General features: G+C 41.9%; 1 protein-coding gene across 1 annotated transcript in view; it reads right to left on the bottom strand.

The window, feature by feature from the left end:
• COL16A1 (collagen type XVI alpha 1 chain) overlaps positions 1–24192 on the bottom strand; it is a 220089-nt gene that overhangs the window by 79824 nt on the left and 116073 nt on the right. Inside the window, exons 12-18 of the mRNA XM_056556974.1 lie at positions 7100–7162; positions 6638–6679; positions 5792–5836; positions 2756–2800; positions 2608–2670; positions 1909–1953; positions 948–1043 (exon numbers count right to left, since the gene is read on the bottom strand). Coding sequence (XP_056412949.1) covers positions 948–1043; positions 1909–1953; positions 2608–2670; positions 2756–2800; positions 5792–5836; positions 6638–6679; positions 7100–7162 — 399 coding nt within the window. The remainder of the gene's footprint in view (positions 1–947; positions 1044–1908; positions 1954–2607; positions 2671–2755; positions 2801–5791; positions 5837–6637; positions 6680–7099; positions 7163–24192) is intronic.

Here is a 24192-nt window from a genome sequence, read left to right as displayed (position 1 = left end):
AAGTGACGCGTTTCGGCCAGGTGCTGGCCTTAGTCGTACGACTAAGGCCAGCACCTGGCCGAAACGCGTCACTTCCTCCCTGTTACCTGTTGCCTCGTTTGATGTGAATAAAGCCGTATCTTGCTGAGCTGGAGTTCTTCTCTTTCTTCGTGATTTATTCGGGTGAGGTCCACACCCACTCCGTGCCCAGCATCCAGACCAGGGATTGAGCCGGGATATCTGCTTTCTGTATGGTACTGAAATTACAGTAATGCCAAGCAAAAGTACTTCTGTATTGTTTAGTTTAGGCAATGTTAACATATGCGTTTCTGTCTGGGTTTCCATTTTCATCTCTGTCCCTTTTGACTGCAAGAAAAGCATGGCATACAGCATAAGGGTATGTTCAGAATGTTAAAAAAGTCACGTGTATAAATCCCCATGGTTTTTATATGTGGTTTTTAAAGTACAGGTGTTTTGGATGTTTTTCTGGTGTTTTTTAAGCTCCTGTTTATTTTTAATGTTACCTTCCAAATGGACCATTTTTCAATGCTGTTTTCATGCTTTTTTTGAGCATCCCCCATTGAAGTGGAGCTTTTCTTGGGTCTTTTTTGCCCATGTGAACATACCCTAACATATAACATTGTCTTGGCTTTTATTTTAGGTTCAAACCATAAAGCAGATGTAATGGAGCCTTACTCTTGTATAGCACAATATAGGGGACTAGATAGCATGCTTTCTAAAATAACATATCGTCAATCCCGGCCTGCTGTATTTACAGTATTAAACTTTTTATTTATTTTAGGAACATTATAAATGACAGTTTCGTGAGGTCTTTAAAAAGCAAGTGGTACTTCGATCAAGGCATGTAGGATACAATCCTGTCTGTCAACATTGAAGGATTAGGTGGAATACATGATGATATGAATTCAAGAAATATCTTAAGCTTCCAGCTGAATTCTAGAACTCACCGGTTTGCCTGGCATTCCAATTCCTGGAAGTCCAGGTTTTCCTGGAGGTCCTGGCTCTCCTGCAAGACCCTCAGGACCTACTATTCCAGTTTCTCCCTAATGCCATAGATACAGAGAACAAGAGTAATAATTGAAGAAATTATTAACAATTGTCAACAAACTATCAACAATTCTTTTTTATCCTCTCACAAGATATACTCAGACATAAGATTAAATCTGCCTGACTATTTGTGTGTATACCCCCCCCACCCCCCCTTCACTGGCAAAACAGCTCTGATAAGTCAAGGACTAGACTCTGTAATGTTAGAAACAGATGTTTTTAAGATGGGGCTACCATTGATCAGTCATGTTTTTCCAGTACATCCCACAGATGCTTAGCTTGATTTGATTGGGATCTGGAGGATTTGAAGGAAAAGGCAACATCATGAACCCTTTGTCATGTTCTTCACACCATTCCTGAACTTAGTTTTCATTGTGGCAGGGCACATTGTCCTTCTGAAAGAGGCCCCTGTTGTCATGAAAGGAGGTAATTGTTTAGGCAGGTTGTACATGTCAGAGTAACATGTCAAACATGTCAGACCAGGCCACCTTCTTCCATTGCTCAATGGGCCAATTCTGATGCACACATGCATCTCTTATGGCAGTAAACAGGGGTCTGCAGTAGACAGTGTGTGGCCATGCAGTTCCATATGCACCAAGCAATGTGGTTTCTAAAACCTTGCTATCATAGCCAGTATTACCTTTTAAAGCAATTTGAGCTACTGTAGCTGTTCTGTAGGCTTGGACAATGTGAATTAATGAGCCTTGGACTCGTCAAAGTTTTACCAGATTTCCTATCTTAGACTATTTTTAGAATGTGCTAACCAGGTACCACCCTACAGTTTTGGTAATACTCTGACCCAGTAGTCTAGTCTAGTTTACATCAGCACATAAATGACACAGATATAACACTAACACTTACCTTTTGCCCTTTTGGTCCCACCACACAAATTTCACCTGGTCTCCCCTAGATTAACAAAACCACAATTGCATTATGCACTGTAACTTTTTAGGATACATATTATGTTATGCATAGGAAGCACTGAATAACCATCACTCTATTTGATTTCTTTGGTATACAGGGAATTATGACCTATATGCAGTGCAAACAAATTAAGCCCCATTATCCTGAAGGTAGAGCAATATGGCTTGACTTGTGGCCGCAAATCTGCATTTTAGCCTACATGTTCAAGCACCTAATGAATCCAGACACCATGCCTCTGGGATGGACTCTTTTGTGACGTAAGCATGAGTAATGTGCTCTATACATGTTTGTATCTCCTTGGAGAAAAGACTGGCATAAACATTGCTTGTTTGCTATGTTCCAAGGGAATAATACCGGAGTGTAGAAACAGTTGAATACAGCATACAACACAGGCAGGCTGAAAAAGATACAACTAATATTCTGAAGCACAATAAATAAATGGGATTTCCTGTTGTTTCCTGTTGCTCCCTTTTATAACAACATTGTTCCCAATGGTGTCAAGGACGGCAACGTAACATTTCTGCCTAAAACCTTACAAAATATTCTTTGCTGTTATGCTGGGTGGGGGTGGTTAATAAAACAGTATAAAAACAGCATAAAAAGGTAATAAAAAGGATAAAGATACATGATACTTACATCTCGACCTGGTGCACCATATGTTCCTTTTAGTCCTGTGTCTCCCCTTTCACCTTTCTGACCCTACATGGATATAGTACAGTCATTACTACTGACAGAAAGCTGTGGTGCCTTATAATATTTTACTGAAGCATCAAATGCAGCTTACTTTTTCCCCATCGCGTCCATCTGGTCCTTCATATCCTCTTGGGCCCTGTGTGCATTAAGATTATTATTGCCACTGACTACAATGCATAGGAAACATGCTAAAAATGTGTTAATGACACCAAAATCTCCCATTATTAAAAAGTTCACTGTTTATTTACATGCAATCCCATTTTATGCCTGCTGCTCTACTCCACAAGTGGAGAGGTGACTGCTCTTGGCTCTTTCTATATCTTCAGTATGGGTATATTACTTACCTCTTAAGGTCTTTGTGATATTAAAGGAAACATTAACAACATAAATCTGCTGTAAGAAAGTCAAATCCAGCATATGGAAGTATAGTAAAACTTGGCCTTTATTGAAGCAGTTAACATCTTAAGACATAGACATGGACACTAGACACGATACTCATGAAAGAAGATTTACGTGTTTCAAGTCTCAAGGACTCTTAATTTCAATCTAGCTTGTTTAGAGAAAGGAAATGTATACAAAAAAATCCCACCCCTACATCTATGACATCACTTCCATAGGTGTGCCACAAAGACAACATAATATGTTTTTAAAATTCATAATTTAAATCTGAAAGAATACAGAAAGTTATAATACCAGAGAAAGCTAAAAAAAAAAAAAAATTTAAATGTATGCCATTTAATGAAAAATTAGGCCTGATCTGGAATTGAAACCCAAGTAACTGATAGCATTCAACATTTCTGTGGGAAGTGGGACTTCTAGTGGTGAATGTGCACAATATAGGAATGCTTTTTGGAGTGCTTCTTCAAAGCGAAGCATACCAATAACAATATATTAGGAAGTTGTTTTTTTTTTTTAGCAAATCTCTAAACATGTACCTTTTAAGTTGACATACTTTAAGGTGTCTTTAAGGCATCTAAAAATTTGCCTAATGCCCCTGCCACTTTTTTTTTCTTTATCAATTACTTTATTAATTACTGTTATGAATTACTGGCATTTTCAGAATGTGGCTTGCTGTGATATGCAATAATGATTGTTCTCTAACAAGATGATATTTGGTATCATGTTAGCTTTAGAAATATAGGAGATAAGTGGAGTAGTAATCATACCTTTATTGGCTAAGTCATAAAATATAGGTTTCAAGCTTTCAAGAGCTCTTAGGTCCCTTCATCAGGCATATCACCTAAAGTAGCATTCCTGATGAAGGGACCTAAGAGGTCTGGAAAGCTTGCAATCTATATCTTCTCGGTTAGCCAAAAAATGTATCATCCCTACTCCACTTATCTACTGATTGTTTTTTGTGGGACTCTCTTCTTTTCTATTTTCCGCTTTTAGCACAGATAATTTACTACTAAGCACATCTTGATAACCCTGCCAAATATTATTCAAGAACCTTTGAGAAAGCATAGTCAGAGTATCCTCTAGTGATGAAATAATGACATTGAGACAAAAACCAGAGCACTTATTTCATTCTTATATAAGGCCCCTTGATCGGGCATATTATAAGGTAACTGTCAGGATCCGGATAGGTATGCAGCGAGGACACTGGTGGTGGATCCTCTGTGTCAGTGGGGTGATGACGTGGGCCGTACCAGGGGAATGGAGTCTAAGGGGTTACTGGTTTTCACCAGTGCCCGCCGCAAAGCGGGATGGACTTGCAGCGGCAGGTAAGCCCCAGGTCGTTCCACCCGATAGCGACTCAACCCCAGCTGACAGCTGAGACAGGCTCGGTACAAGGTACGAGGCAAGAGCAAGGTCGGACGTAGCAGAAGGTCAGGGCAGGCAGCAAGGGTCGTAGTCAGGGGCAACAGCAGAGGGTCTGGAACACTGGCTTGGGAACACACAAAACGCTTTCACTGGCACTAGGCAACAAGATCCGGCGATGACAGGAAGGGGAAGTGGGTTTATATGAGGAAGGCACAGGTGCAGGTACTGATTGGGCAAGGCGCCAATCAATGGCGCACTGGCCCTTTAAATCTCAGAGAGCCGGCGCGCGCGCGCCCTAGGGAGCGGGGCCGCGTGCGCCCTAGGGAGCGGGGCCGCGCGCGCCGGGACTGAGCAGCCGGAGGACGGGGCAGGCGAGGAGATTGGGATGCGAGCCGTGGGCGGGCGCATCCCGCTACGCGGATCGCATCCCCGCCGGTGACACTAGTGCAGCGCTCCCAGTCAGCGGGTCTGACCGGGGCGCTGCACGGAGGTGAACGCCGCGAGCGCTCTGGGGAGGAGCAGGGACCCGGAGCGCTCGGCGTAACAGTAACATTCCCAATGAAGGGACCTGAGATGTCTGAAAAGCTTGCAATCTATATCTTCTTGGTTAGCAAATAAAGGTTTCAGTGCTACTCCATTTATCTACTGATTGTTTTCTGTGGGACTCTATACTTTTCTATTTTCTGCTCTTGTAGCACAGGTGATTTACTACTTGTGATTAGACTTCTTTCATACAGATGCCAAATATCATTCAACATGGGTGGACCTTTGAGAAAGTATAGTCATAGCATCCTCTAGTGATGAAATGATGACATTGAGATGAAAACCAGAGCACTTATTTCATGCATAAATAACCCAGTAGAAACTATTTTTAGAGCAGTTTTCTAGACATTAAGCAAAAATACTAAAGAAATTTAGGCTACATGGTTACTGACATTGTCTGTGTTGGCTTTGCTATTTTACAGTAATTGTTTGTGCTTTAAAGTATCATGGATAACAGCACCTATGAGAAAGGAAGCAGTGTTCATGTCACTGTAAACACAACTTGGATGGAGTAAATTGTATTTTCCATTACAAAATACTTTCCAGGAGCAGGTTACAGCTTGTTAGATGCAATACACAGAAGACTGAGAAGTGAGCTACATATCAGGTCCCTAGGATGTTATCATAGTTTAGTTCACTGCTATTTCGAACAATGCTGCTTTTAGGAAAATGCATTCAGGGGACATTGTTAGAGAATCTTTATGGCACAATTTGAGAAAAACGTAACAAAGGAAAACAGAACTGTCTAAGCTGGAAGCCACAGAAAATGAATTACTGTTATGACTTGAGTAGAAATTTATGGTTCTCATCACAAGCTCACCTCTATTCCTCGCTCTCCCTTTTCCCCCTTTACACCTTCGGCACACTGAGGAAGAAAAAGTTGGTTATATTCATACTATTCTAAAATCAACTCACATTCAGTCTTTGTATGATAAGGCTTCTTACATGGGTAGCTTGGGGGCCCTTGGCCCAAGTGCAAAAGATAAACCTTTGCCCTCATTTCAACCAGGGGCAAATGTACCATATGTGCAGCCTATAACACTTTAAAAATTGCATCATACTGTCTATTAGATTATTGTTAGCAACTAAGCTCATGAATCTAATAAAATAAAAAAATAAAAAATTACAGGCCTGGATTGAGATTAAAAATAACAAACCTTAACCCACTCCCAGATCCCCCTCCCAGCACTGTGTCCCTCTTCTGCTGCAATGGTGTTACAACATTGTGAAGATGACACAATAGGCAGTGGTTGACTGTTGCGGCAGGGGTGAGTAAGGTTTTTTTTTCCCAGTACACCAGAAAACAAATTAAATTGTTAAAGAGCCATAAGGAGGTTATTTGCATATGGGTCCTCTGCTGTCTATGTTCTTTTCTGCTCCTAACTACCAGTGGCTTTACATGCTATGATATCTAATGATGATATAAAATATAAAATCTATGGATTAAAAATATTAACGCACATCATGAGAGTTCTGTTTAGCATGATCATATTCATAAGCATTAAAAAAAAATAACTATTCTACAGTACAATCATTTTCTTATGTGACCTGGCGGATTATTTATCCCCAAGGTGCTGGATGTGACAACTACGACTTATACCCCTGTATCTCTTCTGCTGGTTTTCTTTAACTATACATTAAGCTATGTTCCTTATCTGATGCTTACCTGTAGAGGTCCATCTGCTGAGGTACGGATGCAGTCTGCCCCCTATGATAAAAAAAAAAAAAGAAGCTTAAGGAAAAAAAAAAAGAAATGGAACCGTATTAAACAGGCTTTGTTCAGTCAGGTAGTCTGGGGGTCTGTTTGGTATATTCTTAGCTGTATTGTGTCATCATTACTTTTTAAACTGTAGTAAAGTGTATTTTTTTTAAAATGGGAACCTATTGGAGGCGAGAATACATGTATCTTTTGAGAACATAAAAAAACAGGTCTGAACAAAGCCATAAAGACAGTTTATCAGAGATTTTTATGAATATGTTTCAAATTTCAATCCTACACTATCCAACAGCTAAACCCAACAATTTTATTGCTATACTGTCCACAGTTGTATTGAAATATTTGTAGAGTTTTTACAGTACAATAATGCTGAATGAAAGGATATAAAAGGATAATGTCTGAGCTACTCACCCGCTCTCCTCTCTCTCCTTTTGGTCCATAGGCCCCAGACTGTCCTCTTTCCCCTTTAAAGCCCTGTATTGAGGTGATACATAATTTTCACATAAAATCCTTTGCTTAGATTCAAGATATTTACATAAGAGTCTTGATCCTTTTGAAAGATATTTTTTACTTTATGTTTCCAATGTCCATATAAAGGACACCGAGGTGCCTCTACTGGTACGGAATATTTATTAATCAAAGATCCTCATATTTACTTATAGGCATAGATGACAAAATTGTTAATCTATATTTATAAGGTAGGTAAAAGATGGGGGAGACCTAATGGGCACACAACCAAGAGACCAGACAATAGAGCCTGTGTTGGAAGGCGTACTCATGCAGAATATGGTTACCTATGCTTCCTCCTGCCCAGGGGGAATATGATGCCATCAGGGGATACTACAGCACCTGTGTGTTAGATCCAGCTTAGAAGGTAAGTGTGCATATAGTGTGAATGTGCATATATTTTGTGTGTGTCTGTACATATAGTGTGAGCATGCATATACTTTGTGTGTGTGAGCAGGGATGTAAGTACCATTATGCACCTGTGGGCCTGTGCCTAGGGCAGCATATAGTCTTAGTGTGCATATACTGCATGTACATGCATATACTGTGTATGAGTGTGTAAATGCATGAGTGTATACATTTTATTTTTATGTATAAATGGCTGTGTGCATATATGCTTTTGTACATTAGCGATAATGTAATTTTTAAGTGGTTAAGTGGTGTTTATATATCTGTCTTTTGTCAAGCTAAGTAAAAAAAAAAAAAAGCAGACCCCACCTGTCCAATTTCCTGACCCCTCTCCGATCCCCCACTACCTCTCTGATATCTTGCTGCCTCTCCGATTCCCCAATATCTTTCGGATCCCCCATTACCTTTTTGATCCCACAGCCACCTCTTCGATCTCCCGTCACCTCTCTGATCCCCCCATCACTGCCCTGATCCTCCCACCACCCCTCCAATCCCCTTTCAGCTCTCTCCGATTCCCCACCACCTCTAAACTGGGTAGCAACTGTACAAGGTATTGCACAGTTAGGTTAGCAGCCAGCAAGGGTAGTGCTCCTATTGTAAATGCAGCTGACATGATAAGACATAAGCTTTGTGCACTTGGTCAGGGATGAGGCATAGTTGAGTAACATGGCTTGACAAATAAAAAAAATGCCTTTTCAGCTTTGCAAAAGTTGGGATGCATGGTCTTGCTGTTATACTGTATCTTGTAGTATTGTAGAGAAGAAAAAAATGTAGACCTACTTTATATCTGCTTCTTTATTTTATTATATATTATTGAATCATATGAATCATAAGATAAACTTCAACTAAAACGATTTCAGATATGCTTGCTAAGTCGACAGCAGTTTGTTGACAAAAAGCTTACATGGGATAAACATCATTGATTACTTTTTTTCCCTTTTATTATTCACTAGAATTGTGCATAATAAAATTCCTGGTTTCTCTAGAAATAAACAAATGTTTTAAATCATTTCTGATCCTCCTTTTCTTGTGATGTAGAGGAACATGGTAGAATTCCATCTATTTTTTTTTCCACTTTCCCTTCCAGCCATGACACATAAACTCTCTATTCTGCTTTCTGGATTGTTTACATGCTCTTTAGTGTGCAGTTTGAATGATATCGTGGCTCATGTAAACAAGCATTAACTATAATTGGTCAGATAAACAACAGGATTTTTCAAGAAGCATTTAAGACAAATTAAAAACTTAAAAACATAGTTACCACTGTACAGAAACAGTTAAGCTATGGCTTGAGGAACTTATAATATTAATAGAGGCATTGTTACAAGGGATATTCGGTGCATATGCCATAAATGTCCCTTTAAAGCAGACCCCACCTCTGGGACATAATACTAGTTTAGGAACAATGGATCCCAGACCCCCTCTGACCTGCTTGAGGCCATCAGATGTGCCCAGAAAGCCAAAAACAGAAGAGACAATGGTGAAACCCCCATTTACTTTAATGGGAGTTGTATAAACAGTTCAGTGGCATTTGCTACTTTGTTTCTCCTAAAAATACATGAACAGAACAGTGTCATTTGCGGACCTATGCTGTTTCTGAACTCATAACAATTAGAGATGAGTGAACTTTTGAAAAATTTGATTTGGCCGATTTGTCGAATTTTCAGAAAACATTTGTTTCGGGTCGAATTAATTTGCGGCAAATCTATATTAAAAATAGCTATTTCTGTCCTACAGAGAGCCTCAATAGGGGTGTAGAGCACTTTGCTTTGTTCTAACATGCATATGGAGTGTGCTGGGGTAGTGAAATAATACTGTTATTCAACATGACATGCAGATTACAGGCATCACTTTTAGAATCACTGCCGCAGAGCGGCACAATGACAGAGCCTGGAGGTGGCATAAGTATGAGGAGACCATATAGTGTCTGAATGACAAAGTGTGGAGGTGTTGGTAGCATGAGGAGACCATATACTGGCTGAATGACACAGCTTGGACGTGGCTGAAGCATGAGGACACCATATAGTGACTGAATGACCCAGTGTGGAGATGTTGGCAGCATGAGGAGACCATATAGTAGCTAAAAGACACAGCGTGGAGATGTTGGCATCATAAAGAGACCATAACATGGCTGAATAACACAGCATGGAAGTGTTGACAGCATGAGGAGACCATATAGTGGCTGAATGACACAGCGTGGAGGTGTTGGCAGTATAAGGAGACCAAATGGTGGCTGAATGACACAGCCTGGAGGTGGTTGAAACATGATGAGACCATATAATGGCTGAATGACACAGCCTGGAGGTGGCAGAAGCATGAGGAGACCATTGAAATGTAAGATTTTTAAATTCAAAATTAATATTTTTAAATTGAAATTGAGGATTTTGTAATTGAAATTTTAATTCCCAAGTTTCAGTGCCCCGGGCCCTGGCATATAAAGGACCAAATCAAACAAGGAGTCACATGTCACATGGCAGCACAATGACAGAGCCCGGAGGTGGCATCAGTATGAGGAGACCATATAGTGGCTGAATGACTGCCTGGAGTTTGTGGCAGCATGGGGAGACCATATAGTGTCTGAATGGCACAGCCAGGAGTTGGCTGAAGCATGAGGAAACCATTTAGTGTCTCAATGGCACAGCCTGGAGGTAGCTGAAGCATGAGGAGACCATCTAGTGTCTGAATGGCACAGCCTAGAGGTGGCTGAAGCATGAGGATACCATATAGTGTCTGAATGGCACAGCCTGAAGTTGGCAGAAGCAAGATGAGACCATTGAAATGTAAGATTTTAAAATTTAAATTTAAGATTTTTAAATTTAAATTTTGACTCCCAAGTTTTAGTGCCCTGGGCCCCAGCGTGTGGGTACAAAGGACCAAATTGAACAAGTAGTCACATGTCACATGGCAGCACAATGAAAGAGCCTGGTGATGGCATCAGTATGAGGAGACCATATAGTGGCTGAATGACTGCCTGGAGTTTGTGGCAGCATGAGGAGACCATATAGTGGCTAAATAACACAGCCTGGAGGTGGCTGAATCATGAGAGCATATAGTGGCTGAATTGCACAGTCTAGAGGTGGCTGAAGCATGAGGAGACCATTGAAATTTAAGATTATTAAATTTAAAGGGGTATTCCAAGGAAGAACTTTTGAAATTGAAATTTTAACTCCCAAGTTTTAGTGTCCTGGGTATAAAGGACCAAATGTAACAAGGAGTCACATGTCACATGGCAGCACAATGAGTGAGCCTTGAGGTGGCAGCAGCAGCATGAGGGCCATGCCAACTGAGGGTTGAGTCTGAGGAACCCACCGACTGTTGACTGGGGGTGTCGAATGTCACTTGGGAGGAAGTGGATGACCGAGTGAACCGATCAATTACGGCTGCTGGGTTACTGATATTTTACGCTGCGGATCCACTGCTGAAGGACCTCTGTATGCTGCTTTTACATGTGCCTGCTCGGATTGGCAATATGCTTCTACGTGCAGACACACTGAAGCGATGTGCGAGTCGCCACATATGCGCGGTGTACTCGCATGCATCGCAGCCGCTCCCCCTGCTCTATGAGCTAGGCCGAGAGCTGCCGCGATGTGCGAGTATACTGCACATGCGCGCAGCAACTCGCACATCACAGTGTGTCTGCTCGTAGCGTCGTATTGCCGCTCCGAGCAGGCACATGTAAAGGCAGCATACAGAGGTCCTTCAGTGGCAAATCCGCAGCGAAATACGCGCTGTAAATCTGCTTGTCTGAACGTACCCTTAGATGACAATATGAGTATCATGTGTTCTAGTGACATTAGCTCATCGGAGGAACAGGAAAACATGATACAACCTAATTCTGCAACTGAAGAACCACAACAAAGAATGAATGACTTAAAGCCTACTGGAACTGAGGAACTTCAAAATGGTAAATCTACCACCTGGGATAGTCAGTCAATTCCAACAGCCGGTGGTAAGTATCCACAGTTCCCTGTTTCTGCTAGTCCTTGACAATATTCCTTTTATTACTGGTATCAACATGGCAATAGTGCTGGGAGAGTAACTCAAGGATACCCACATGTTTTCTACAAAACACAGTCAAGTAATCCTTACAATCAGTCATCTGCATTTGCAGAGCCAAATTCCTATAATACAAACCAGCCTTCCTCTGATTTCAATGGACAGATTCAAGCACAGATGTATTCTGGTCCCTTTGGTGCCAATTTGCCATACAATTATGCAGATCCATCCTCTTCTTCAAATCAGAATCCAGTGCCAAATCCATACTCTTATAGTTCTACTGGAAATACAGTAGAAACAAGACAATGATATCTGGATTTAATATCTGAATTTTTTTATTGCAAAAAATTTGCCGTTGACTACTTGCAGTAGTACTATTTATGCCAATGACATTTGTGGTTTTTGGCACATTTCTTAACTGTGCTAACCTTTTTGTATGTTTTTGCATTATATTATCTAAAGTTTTGCCAGAATTTAATTTTTATAAGCAAAATACAAGTTTTTATATATTTTTCCATTTTTTTTCATACAAGGGTTTTACTCAGGGCACTTGCTTAACCCCTTAAGGACCAAGGACGTACCGGTACGTCCTTGGTCCTGCTCTTCTGATATAACGCGGGGTTACACAGTAACCCCGCGTCATATCATGGCGGGCCCGGCGTCATAGTGAAGCCGGGACCCGCCTCTAATAGCGCGCAGCGCCGATCGCGGCGCCGCGCGCTATTAACCCTTTAGCCGCGCGCTCAAAGCTGAGCCGCGCGGCTAAAAGTGAAAGTGAAAGTTCCCGGCTAGCTCAGTCGGGCTGTTCGGGATAGCCGCAGCTAATCGCGGTATCCCGAACAGCTGACAGGACAGCGGGAGGGCCCCTACCTGCCTCCTCGCTGTCCGATCGCCAAATGACTGCTCAGTGCCTGAGATCCAGGCATGAGCAGTCATGCGGCAGAATCGTTGATCACTGGTTTCTTATGAGAAACCAGTGATCAACATAGAAGATCAGTGTGTGCAGTGTTATAGGTCCCTATGGGACCTATAACACTGCAAAAAAAAAGTGAAAAAAAAAAGTGAATAAAGATCATTTAACTCCTCCCCTATTAAAAGTTTGAATCACCCCCCTTTTCCAATAAAAAAAAAAACACAGTGTAAATAAAAATAAAAATAAACATATGTGGTATCACCGCGTGCGGAAATGTCCGAATTATAAAAATATATCATTAATTAAACCGCTCGGTCAATGGCGTGCGCGCAAAAAAATTCCAAAGTCCAAAATAGTGCATTTTTGGTCACTTTTTATATCATTTAAAAATGAATAAAAAGTGATCAATAAGTCCTATCAATGCAAAAATGGTACTTCAGATCACGGCGCAAAAAATGAGCCCTCATACCGCCCCATACACGGAAAAATAAAAAAGTTATAGGGGTCAGAAGATGACAATTTTAAACGTATTAATTTTCCTGCATGTAGTTATGATTTTTTCCAGAAGTCCGACAAAATCAAACCTATATAAGTAGGGTATCATTTTAATCGTATGGACCTACAGAATACATATGAGGTGTCATTTTTAAAGAAAAATGTACTACGTAGAAACGGAAGCCCCCAAAAGTTACAAAACAGCGTTTTTTTTTCAATTTTGTCGCACAATGATTTTTTTTCCCGCTTCACCATAGATTTTTGGGCAAAATGACTGACGTCATTACAAAGTAGAATTGGTGGCGCAAAAAATAAGCCATCATATGGATTTTTAGGTGTAAATTTGAAAGAGTTATGATTTTTTAAAGGCAAGGAGCAAAAAACGAAAATGCAAAAACGGAAAAACCTCCGGTCCTTAAGGGGTTAAAGGGGCACTCCGGTGGAAAACTTTTTTTTTTTTTTTGTCAACTGGTGCCAGAAAGTTAAACAGATTTGTAAATTACCTCTATTAAAAAATATTAATCATTCCAGTACTTATTAGCTGCTGAATACTACAGCGGAAATTCTTTTCTTTTTGAAACACAGAGCTGTCTGCTGACATCATGAGCACAGTTCTCTCTGCTGACCTCTCTGTCCATTTTAGGAACTGTCCAGAGCAGCATATGTTTGCTATGGGGATTTTCTCCTACTCTGGACAGCTCCTAAAAAGCACAGAGATGCCAGCAAAGAGCACTGTGCTTATGATGTCATCAGAGAGCTCTATGTTCCAAAAAGAAAATAATTTCCTCTGTAGTATTCAGCAGCTAATAAGTACTGGAAGGATTAAGATTTGTTAATAGAAGTCATTTACAAATCTGTTTAACTTTCTGGCACCAGTTCATTTAAAAAAAAAAAAAAAGTTTTCCACCGGAGTACCCCTTTAACCCCTTAAGGACTCAGCCCATTTTTGCCTTAAGGACTCAGACAATTTAATTTTTACGTTTTAATTTTTTCCTCCTCCTCGCCTTCTAAAAATCATAACTCTTTTATATTTTCATCCACAGACTAGTATGAGGGCTTGTTTTTTGCATGACCAGTTGTCCTTTGTAATGACATCACTCATTATATCATAAAATGTATGGCGCAACCAAAAAACACTATTTTTGTGGGGAAATTAAAATGAAAAACGCAATTTTGCTAATTTTGGAAGGTTTTGTTTTCACGCCGTACAATTTATGGTAAAAATAACGTGTGTTCTTTATTCTGAGGGTCAATACGATTAAAATGATACCCATTATTACATACTTTTCTATTACTGTTGTGCTTAAAAAAAATCACAAACTTTTTAACCAAATTAGTACGTTTATAATCCCTCTATTTTGATGACCTCTAACTTTTTTATTTTTCCGTATAAGTGGCGGTATGGGGGCTAATTTTTTGCGCCGTGATCTGTACTTTTTTTTGATACCACATTTGCATATAAAAAGCTTTTAATAATTTTTTTTTTTTAAGAAATGTATAAAAAAAAGTAGCAATTTTGGACTTTTTTTTTTTTTTACGTTCACGCCGTTCACCGTACAGGATCATTAACATTTTATTTTAATAGTTCGGACATTTACGCACGCGACGTTACCAAATATGTCTATTAAATTAATTTTTTACGCTTTTTGGGGGTAAAATAGGAAAAAATGGACGTTTTACTTTTTATTGGGGGAGGGGATTTTTCACTTTTATTTTACTTTTACATTTTTTTACATTTTTTTTTACACTTGAATAGTCCCCATAGGGGACTATTCATAGCAATACCATGATTGCTAATACTGATCTGTTCTATGTATAGGACATAGAACAGATCAGTGTTATCGGCTATCTTCTGTTCTGGTCTGCTCGATCTCAGACCAGAGCAGGAGACGCCGGGAGGCGGACAGAGGCAGGTGAGGGGACCTCCGTGCGGCGTTCTGAATGATCGGATCCCCGCAGCAGCGCTGCGGGCGATCCGATCATTCATTGAAATCGCGCACCGCCGCAGATGCCGGGATCTGTATTGATCCCGGCACCTGAGGGGTTAATGGCAGACGCCCGCGAGATCGCGGGCGTCGGCCATTGCCGGCGGGTCCCTGGCTGCGATCAGCAGCCGGGATCAGCCGCGCATGACACGGGCATCGCTCCGATGCCCGCGGTTATGCACAGGACGTAAATGTACGTCCTGGTGCGTTAAGTACCACTGCACCAGGACGTACATTTACGTCCTGCGTCCTTAAGGGGTTAAAGTGTTTATAACCATTTTATATATATTTGTTTGTTAGGAGTCACAATATGTGATTGTGTTGTTTTGTAATTGTTATTTATATTTGAAAGATTTTGTGATTTAAATAATTATGTGTTTGCTGTCTTGTATTAGAAAATGTAATTGACACTTTTCTGCTCTTAAGCAGATGATAAGCACCCTTATCATCTGTTGAGCAGCGATTAAAAAGTGAAATAGTTCATTTAAAAAAAACAAACATGCCAAACAAACCTTTGAAAAAGTTTGGGGCGTTTGGTGTTCCCCAACAAAGGGAAAAAAAGAAAAATATGTATTTTTGCACAAAACCAGCAGTACACAACAGTGCTGCAGAACACAGACGCTGTGTAATAAACCCAAAATTGCACTCTCTCACAGACTATTAGGAATGTATGGCAGGGTATGCGTTATACCGTCTACAGACTAGTATAACCAGCAGACCATTTATTGTGGAACAAAGAGGGCAGAAAAATGTGCTACAGTACGCTTAAAAATCATTGAGTAAAACACCAGCCGGTGATTCCTTTTGCCTGGACTTTCACAGTATCTAGACCCTTGACAGATTAACAGGTACAAAATAGTACACTACTTAGATGTAGGTATGTGGTATGCACTTATGAGGGCAGAAGAATGCGCTACAGTAAGCTTTAAAAAAAAAAGTATTTTAGTAAAACACCAGCCGGGGATTACTTTTGCCTCGAATTTGACAGTATCTAGGCCCTTGACAGATTAACAGGTACAAAATAGTATATTTCTTAGAAGTACATATGTGGTATGCACTTATGAGGGCAGAAAAGTGTGCTACAGTACACTTTAAAAAAGTATCTGAGAAAAAAAACACCAGCCGGTGAGTACTTTTGCCTGGACTTTCACAGTATCTAGGCCCTTGACAGATTAACAGGTACAAAATAGTACACTACTTAGATGTAGGTATGTCGTATGCACTTATGAGGGCAGGAAAATGTGCTACAGTACACTTTAAAAAAGTATCTGAGAAAAAAAAACACCAGCCAGTGAGTACTTTTGCCTGGACTTTCACAGTATCTAGGCCCTTGACAGATTAACAGGTACAAAATAGTACACTACTTAGATGTAGGTATGTGGTATTGTGGTATGCACTTATGAGGGCAGAAAAATGTGCTACAGTATGCTTAATAAACGTATTGGAGTAAAACACCAGCCAGTGATTACGTTTGGCTGTCCTTTCACAGTATGTAGTCCCTTGACAGATTAACAGGTACAAAATAGTACACCACTTAGATGTGTAGTATGCACTTATGAGGGCAGAAAAATGCGCTACAGTACGCTAAACACAGCACCAGCAGTGCCCACAGCACCAGCAGTACACAACAATGCTGGAGAACGCAGTTATTGTGTTCTAAACCCAAAATTGCAAAAAGACTCTCTCTCAAATACTATTAGGAATGGGCTGCTGGGTATGGATTATATCGTCTACAGACTAGTTTAACCAGCAGACCAGTTGTTGTGGAACAAAGACACAGATTTGCCCTAAAAAATTATTTCTCCCTCCTGTGAAAACGTTTCTGCAGCTGAGGCAACACACAGCTCTCTGCCCCTCTCTGTAATACAATGCTGTTCACAGTGACTGAGGGGTTAATCGCTGCAGTAAAAATTAATTTCTGTGCAAATACACTGTGCTCTGTGTCCTACAGAAGGCTGAGGGGACTTAGAGGTGAAACGCTGCTGCAAAAAGCTTTTCTGTGTAACACACACACATGCTGTCCGTCCAATCTCTCTGCAGTGTAATGAATGAAATGACCAGCCGGAATAGGGTGTGGAGCGTGACGTCACTAGGGGGCGGAGCTGTGACATCACAATGCTCCGGCCCCGTGATCGACAGTAATCAGACGCGGAGCGAACGCGCTCCAGGGACTGATTTTAACGTGGGACCCCCGCGATCAGGCATCTTATCCCCTATTCTTTGGATAGGGGATACGATGTCTAAGCACCGGAGTACCCCTTTAAGCCCCGCTAAAGGGAGCTCCGTCCCTAGACCTGTTTAAATAACAGGAATTGAGGGGAGAAAAAAACTCTGATATTTTTTCTCTGCTCAACTCCCCTCCCCTAAAATGACAGCAGACTATGTTCAAGTCAATGGGACCCAGTGGTGTCCGTCGTGTAAAAGGTGTGTTCGACTTCATTGTTTACCGCAAAATGAACCCTGAATGGGTTTTAGCACAACAGTGGTGTTGAAGTATACAAAGTTCTGGAATCCAGCTCACCTCCACCAAATAGACTTGCATGGATCCTGCACACAGCTGGGTGCAATTGTGATCCACAGAAAAAGCGTTGATCCAGCAATGTGTCAAACAAATCAAGCTTCATTGAAGGTTCATGTAAAAACAGGTACAGCAACCATAACCACCAGACGCGTTTCAGGTGCATGCCCACCCTTTGTCAGTGATGCCTGTGCTCAGGATAGGGTTTACATTTAGAGTGTGCAAGGTGGGAGGAGAAACTTCTCCTATCCAACCCATCACAGACTACAAAAAGAGAACACCTGAGGCAGGTAAAATACAGTATACAAATGTATAAATGTAAAAAAGCTAAAATCTAAGAATGTTACCATGGATACCAAGAATACAACAATTGCTTTTATATATATGGACTTTGCAATCAGGATAGCTAAACATGAACGCTAGTATGTTTGCATACATAAATCAACATCATGCATTAAGCAGAGTAGACGTCTTAGATTAAGGCCTTGAGGCGAACCTGTGCCTAAAGTAAATTGCCAAAAGGCCTCCCGTTCCAACAAACGCCTGGGTAAACATCCTTTACGAGGTCCCATGGACACTTGCTCAACACCGCAAATACAGAAGCATGAAGTACCATAGTTATTAGGGATGAGTGAATCGTTATTAGGGATGAGCGAAGCGAATGTGACAAATCCAAATTCGTTACGAATTTCCAGAAAAATTTGCTTCGCAACAAATCTGAATATTTCCGCAATTCGATTGCACAAATTGCTTAATTAAAATCCATTTAGTATGGTCCAGGTTCCAAGGCATCTAAAATGGCGCATCCACAGGCGGGTAGGTGGGATGACCCTGAATCACATGCAGCATGCATGCCAGCCACCCCGGTGATGTCACAGCCCTATATAATTGTCAGCCATCTTGCAGCCACTCACATGAGAGTTTTATTTTAGAGCGAGCGTTTCATTGCAGGGAGAGATAGAGCATTGTGTTTGTTGCACAGAAAAACAGCTTGACAGCTGTGATTCACCCCAAGCCCAAATCACTGCATAAAAGCACTGACCGAGAGAATACCGATTCTGTACTGCTGCAGTTGGTTGTACAACAACTGTAAAGCTAACAGGAGCCAGTTAGGGTAAGCTTGAAAAGCCACAGTCACCTGATTACAGTGCCTAATACAGGTTGCGTATCGGTGATTATTGTCCTCTCATAAGTGTAACCTGTATGTACATAGGTGGTCTACATTTTTTTCCCCTGAAAAACTAATTTTCGTCTAGTTACTGTGAAAGGCTATCCAAAGCTACCCACTTGTTTATGTAGCCTTATACAGTTTGTAGTGGAGCGCATAGTCCTCCTCTCAAAAGTTTAAACTGTACGTACACCTACGTGGTGTCCTTTATATATTTTCCTGTTAAACGAATTTGGGCCTAGTTACTGTGAAAGGCTAGACAAAGCTACACACTTGTTTCTGTAGTCTAATACAGTTTTCAGCGTGGTGGAGAGCATTGTCCTCCTCTCATAAGTGTAATATATACGCACTCAGCTAGTTTATAAGTATGTGAGGCAGAGAAGTGGCAGAGGCCTAAATTCATCAGGCGCAGGCAGAGGTCACAGCAGAGTAGGGGCATGTGGCAGCCGGAGTCGCAGCGAGAGGTCTGAGCTCCCGGTGTAAGCTAGCAGTCGTGTCTCAACCAGTAACCCAGCAGTAGTGATTGATCGGTTCACTCGGTCATCCACTTCCTCCCAAGTGACATTCAACACCCCCAGTCAACAGTCGGTGGGTTCCTCAGACTCAACCCTCAGTTGGCATGGCCCTCATGCTGCTGGTGCCACCTCCAGGATCTGTCATTGTGCTGCCATATGGTCTCCTCATGCTGATGCTGCCACCTCCAGGCTCTGTCATTGTGCTGCCATATGGTCTCCTCATGCTGATGCTGCCACCTCCAGGCTCTCTCTTTGTGCTGCTATATCGTCTCCTCATGCTGATGCTGCTATCTCCAGGCTCTGTCATTGTGCTGCCGTATGGTCTCCTTATGCTGATGCTGCCACCTCCAGGCTCTCTCATTGTGCTGCCATATGGTCTCCTCATGCTGATGCTGCCACCTCCAGGCTCTGTCATTGTGCTGCCATATGGTCTCCTCATGCTGATGCTGTTACCTCCAGGCTCTGTCATTTTTTTACCATATGGTCTCCTCATGCTGATGCTACCACCTCCAGGCTCTGTCATTGTGCCGCCATATGGTCTCCTTATGCTGATGCTGCCACCTCCAGGCTCTCTCATTGTGCAGCCATATGGTCTCCTCATGCTGATGCTGCCACCTCCAGGCTCTCTCATTGTGCTGCCATATGGTCTCCTCATGCTGATGCTGCCACCTCCAGGCTCTGTCATTGTGCCGCCATATGGTCTCCTCATGCTGATGCTGCCACCTCCAGGCTCTGTCATGTTTTTACCATATGATCTCCTCATGCTGATGATACCACCTCCAGGCTCTCTCATCGTCTGCCATGGATACTGCAAAACATAATTAAGGTGCTGGTCCCCAGTTAAAGAAATTCCTCTGCATAAGACCACAATTAAGTATTGAGTATGCATTAGCTAAAACTTAACTTTTCTTAGGATAAAATATATGGACCCAAGTTTTTTTACATTTAACAAAAGGAAAGGGGCAAAAAACACCATGTGCCACCTACACCACCAAGTATTGATGCAATGCAAAGACTTTTAAAAGGTGGAAGGGAACAACGTATGGTCCATTGTAACAGGTGGGGGTAAAAACTTCCCCTGTAAGGCCCTACCCTTGCACTATTAATTCTCTTCTTGGCAAGTGTTACTCCTCCTAAAAAGGGCACCCCCACACAGGAACCTCTCCCTATTTCCAACTAAAAACCCTGGGAAAGGGCAGTGTTTTTAGGTGGAAATAGGGAGAGGTTCCTGTGTGGGGTCGCCCTTTTTTAGGGTGAGTAACACTTGCCAATAAAGGAATTAATAGTGTGGTAGTAGAGCCTAACAGAGGAAGTTTTTATCCCCACCTGTTACAATGGACCATACGTTGTTCCCTTCCACCTTTTAGAGGTCTTTGCATCACATCAATACATGGTGGTGTAGGTGGCACATGGTGTTTTTTGCACACCTTTTCTTTTGTTAGATTTAAAAAAAATTAGGTACATTTTATCCTAAGAATATTATTAAAAGTTAAGTTTTACGTAATGCATATCCTCAATACTTACTTGTGCACACTAACGTTTTCTTCTGCATACCTGCCTCAGCTACTATTCTGATCCTGCCACCCACCTGATGCCACACATCTGATGCCAAGTTCTCCTTTCACCCACCTTCGTCATCGAGTACTGATATTCCCACCCACTGCCCCACTCTGTCACGGGTCACTTTCTAGACTCCTGATGCTGCTGTTGCCAGCTCCAGGCTGTCTCATTCTGCCACCATATGTTCTCCTCATGTTGATGCCAGCTCCAGGCTGTCTCATTCTGCCACCATATGTTTTCCTCATGCTGGTGCCAGTTCCAGGCTGTCTCATTCTGCCACCATATGTTTTCCTCATGCTGATGCCAGCTCCAGGCTGTCTCATTCTGCCACCATATGTTCTCCTCATGCTTCAACCACCTCCAGGCTGTGTCAATCAGGCACTATATGGTCTCCTCATGCTGCCGCCACCTCCAGGCTGTGTCATTCAGCCCCTATATGGTCTCCTCATGCTGCCGCCACCTCCAGGCTGTGTCATTCAGCCACTATATGTTCTCCTCATGCTGTTGCCACCTACAGGCTGTGTAATTCAGCCACTATATGGTCTTCTCATGCTGCTGCCACCCCCAGGCTGTGTCATTCAGCCACTATATGTTCTCCTCATGCAGTTGCCACCTCCAGGCTGTGTAATTCAGCCACTATATGCACTATATGGTCTCTTAATGCTTCTGCCACCTCTAGGCTGTGTCATTCAGCCACTATATGGTCTGCTCAGGTTGTGTTATTCTGCCACCTCTAGGCTGTGTCATTCAGCCACTATATGGTCTGCTCAGGCTGTGTTATTCTGCCAGATTATGGTCTCCCCATACTGCTGCCACCTCCAGGCTGTGTCACTGCGTCACCGTGTGGTCTCCTCATGCTGCTGGCATATTAAATAAAACTTTTTATGTTCATCTATTTGAAATCTTCAATATAAATGTTAAAAAGGGTGAATTATACTCACCAATAATTTGTTTTCTTGGAAATCTCCATGACAGCACTCTGAGATTGCCTCCGCTTGACTGGACAAGGAAAACCACAGAGGTTAAAAGTCCCTCCCCTTCCTCTCCCCTCCAGTGTATTTATAATGAATACTGAGTAGAAAAGGAAAAAAAGTGGTAACTAAAACCAGAACCAAAATTATCACCAAAGGGTGGGATGTATGGGTGCTGTCATGGAGACTTCCCAGAAACCAAGTTATCGGTGAGTATAATTCACCCTTTCTCTGGTCACGCCGTGAGAAATACCAAAGAATTATTAGGGAGGGACCACAGCACCTAGGACCTTGCGTCCAATTGCCATGTCTTGACCTGACATTACTTCAAGCCTATAGTGTTTGGAAAAGGTATGCATTCTTTTCGAAGTAGCAGCTTTGCAGATTTGTTTCACTGAGTCTGAAGCTTTTTCTGCCCAAGAGGAGAATACTGCACGAGTTGAATGAGCTCTAATCTCTGAAGGGGGGTCCTGACCGCTAGATGTATAGGATTCTGAAATAGCTAAATGAATCCACCTAGAAATGGAGCTCTTAGAGGCTTTCTTGACTCTATTAGGACCTGCAAATTGTACATACAGGTTCCCATCCTTCCTCCAGGTACTGGTGACCTCTATGTAATTAAGGACAGCTCTCCTAACGTCCAAAAAACTGAAAGATCACTCTTGCTCGTTGTTAGGATGGGCATAAAAGGACAGGATAACAATATCTTGAGACCTGTGGAAGGAAGAAGTATAGTCTTATCCTCTAATAGAGGATAGCCTTATCCTCTAATACTCTGAAATAAGGTTGTTGAATGGAAAAGCCTGAATTTCACCAACTCTACGGGCTGGAGTGATGGCTACTAGGAACACTGTTTTGATGGTAAGAAATTTTAAGGATATCGAGTCTACCGGTTCAAAAGGTGCTTTAGTTAGAGCAAATTTTTTATTCTGGGTCTTAGTCTATCCGTAGCTTTAATAAACCTAGATATCCAGATATCTTCTCCCAGTTTAGTCTATTAGAGGGCACCTAGGGATGAAACCTGTACTCTAAGAGTGTTGGGAGAAAGGCCCAGATAAAGCCCATCTTGGAGAAAGTCAAGAATTTTAGTGATATCAGGAGAATCAAAAGAAAAAGATGACCCACACCAAGAGGCATATTTCTTCCACACCTTAGTGTACATATTAGAGGTAGAAAGCTTATGACTTGCCAAGAGGGTATTGATCACTCTATCTGAGAATCCCTTCTTCTCTAGCAGGAACTTTTCAGAATCCATGCTGATAGATTGAGGTTCTGAACCTGTCTGTGTAGAACTGGTCCCTGAGAGAGCACGTTTGGTGAGCAGGGAACATAATTGGCTTGTGCAGGCTCATGGACTGTAGGAGAGCAAACCATCCCCTCTTCAGGGATCAGGGTGCACTTCTCTCGACTTAGCTTTTGTAGGATCCTGGGAATCACTGGAATAGGAGGGAAGGCATATGCTAGACTAAAGTTTCACATTTGAACTAAGGCGTTTGTTGCCGCTGGATAGTCCCTTGGATTGAGGGAAAAAAATGTTTTTGTTTTCCTGTTTTTTCTGGAAGCGAACAAGTCGATCTGGGGGATAACCCATTTTTCTGTTATCATTCTGAAAGATCAGTCTGCTAGACACCATTCCCCAGGATTTAGGGTCTGTCTGCTGAGAAAGTCTGCCTGTAGATTCCAGACTCCTCTGAGGTGTACAGCTGTTATGGATAAGATTCTGTCTTCTGCCCAAGAAAAATGTTCTTTGCTATGGACTGGAGATGACTGTGTCTGGAACCCCCTTGATGGCTGATAAAGGATACTGCTGTGGTATTGTCCGAATGAAGAAGAATTTGTCTGCCTCTGCAAGATGGTTCTGTGGTGTTGGAGAGACATCCATATGGCTAGAAGCTCCCTTAAGTTTGAGAATTTCTGAGCTAGAACAGGTCCCCATCTGCCCTGAACTGTCTGATCCACTGTGTGGGCTCCCCACCCCACGTGCTGGCATCTGTGGTAATAATTAGCGGATCATCCTGAAACCAATGAACCCCCTGACTCAGGTTTTCCTGGGAGCGCCACCAAGCTAAAGTTTTTTTTTATTTTTTTTAATCTTTATGGGATAAGTACATTCTTCTCCAGAGAAAATTTGGGATTTGTCCTTCACTGATAAGAGCCATGTTTGTAGTGGTCTTGAGTGAAATTGGACCCAACTCACTGACAGGATGTAAGAAGTCAGGTGACCCAGTATGGACATTGCATAATGGATTGAGCAAGACCTCCTTGCACAAAACTCTGTCACTAACTGTTGAATTTTCAACTTCTTTGCTGCTGGGAGGAAAGATTGTTTAAAACTCGAGTTTAAAAGGACTCCTAAAAATTGTTTCACTGGACTGGGAAAAAGATTGTATTTTTCTAAATTGAGTATTCAGCCCAGGTTTTGAAGAAACTGAATGGTTCTGTGAATGTGCTCTTGTAACAGAGGAACA

The sequence above is a fragment of the Hyla sarda genome, chromosome 2 (assembly GCF_029499605.1).
Source record: "Hyla sarda isolate aHylSar1 chromosome 2, aHylSar1.hap1, whole genome shotgun sequence".
NCBI lineage: Eukaryota > Metazoa > Chordata > Amphibia > Anura > Hylidae > Hyla > Hyla sarda.
Note: the sequence above shows the minus strand (reverse complement) of the source record. Positions and strands in the feature narration are given on the sequence as shown.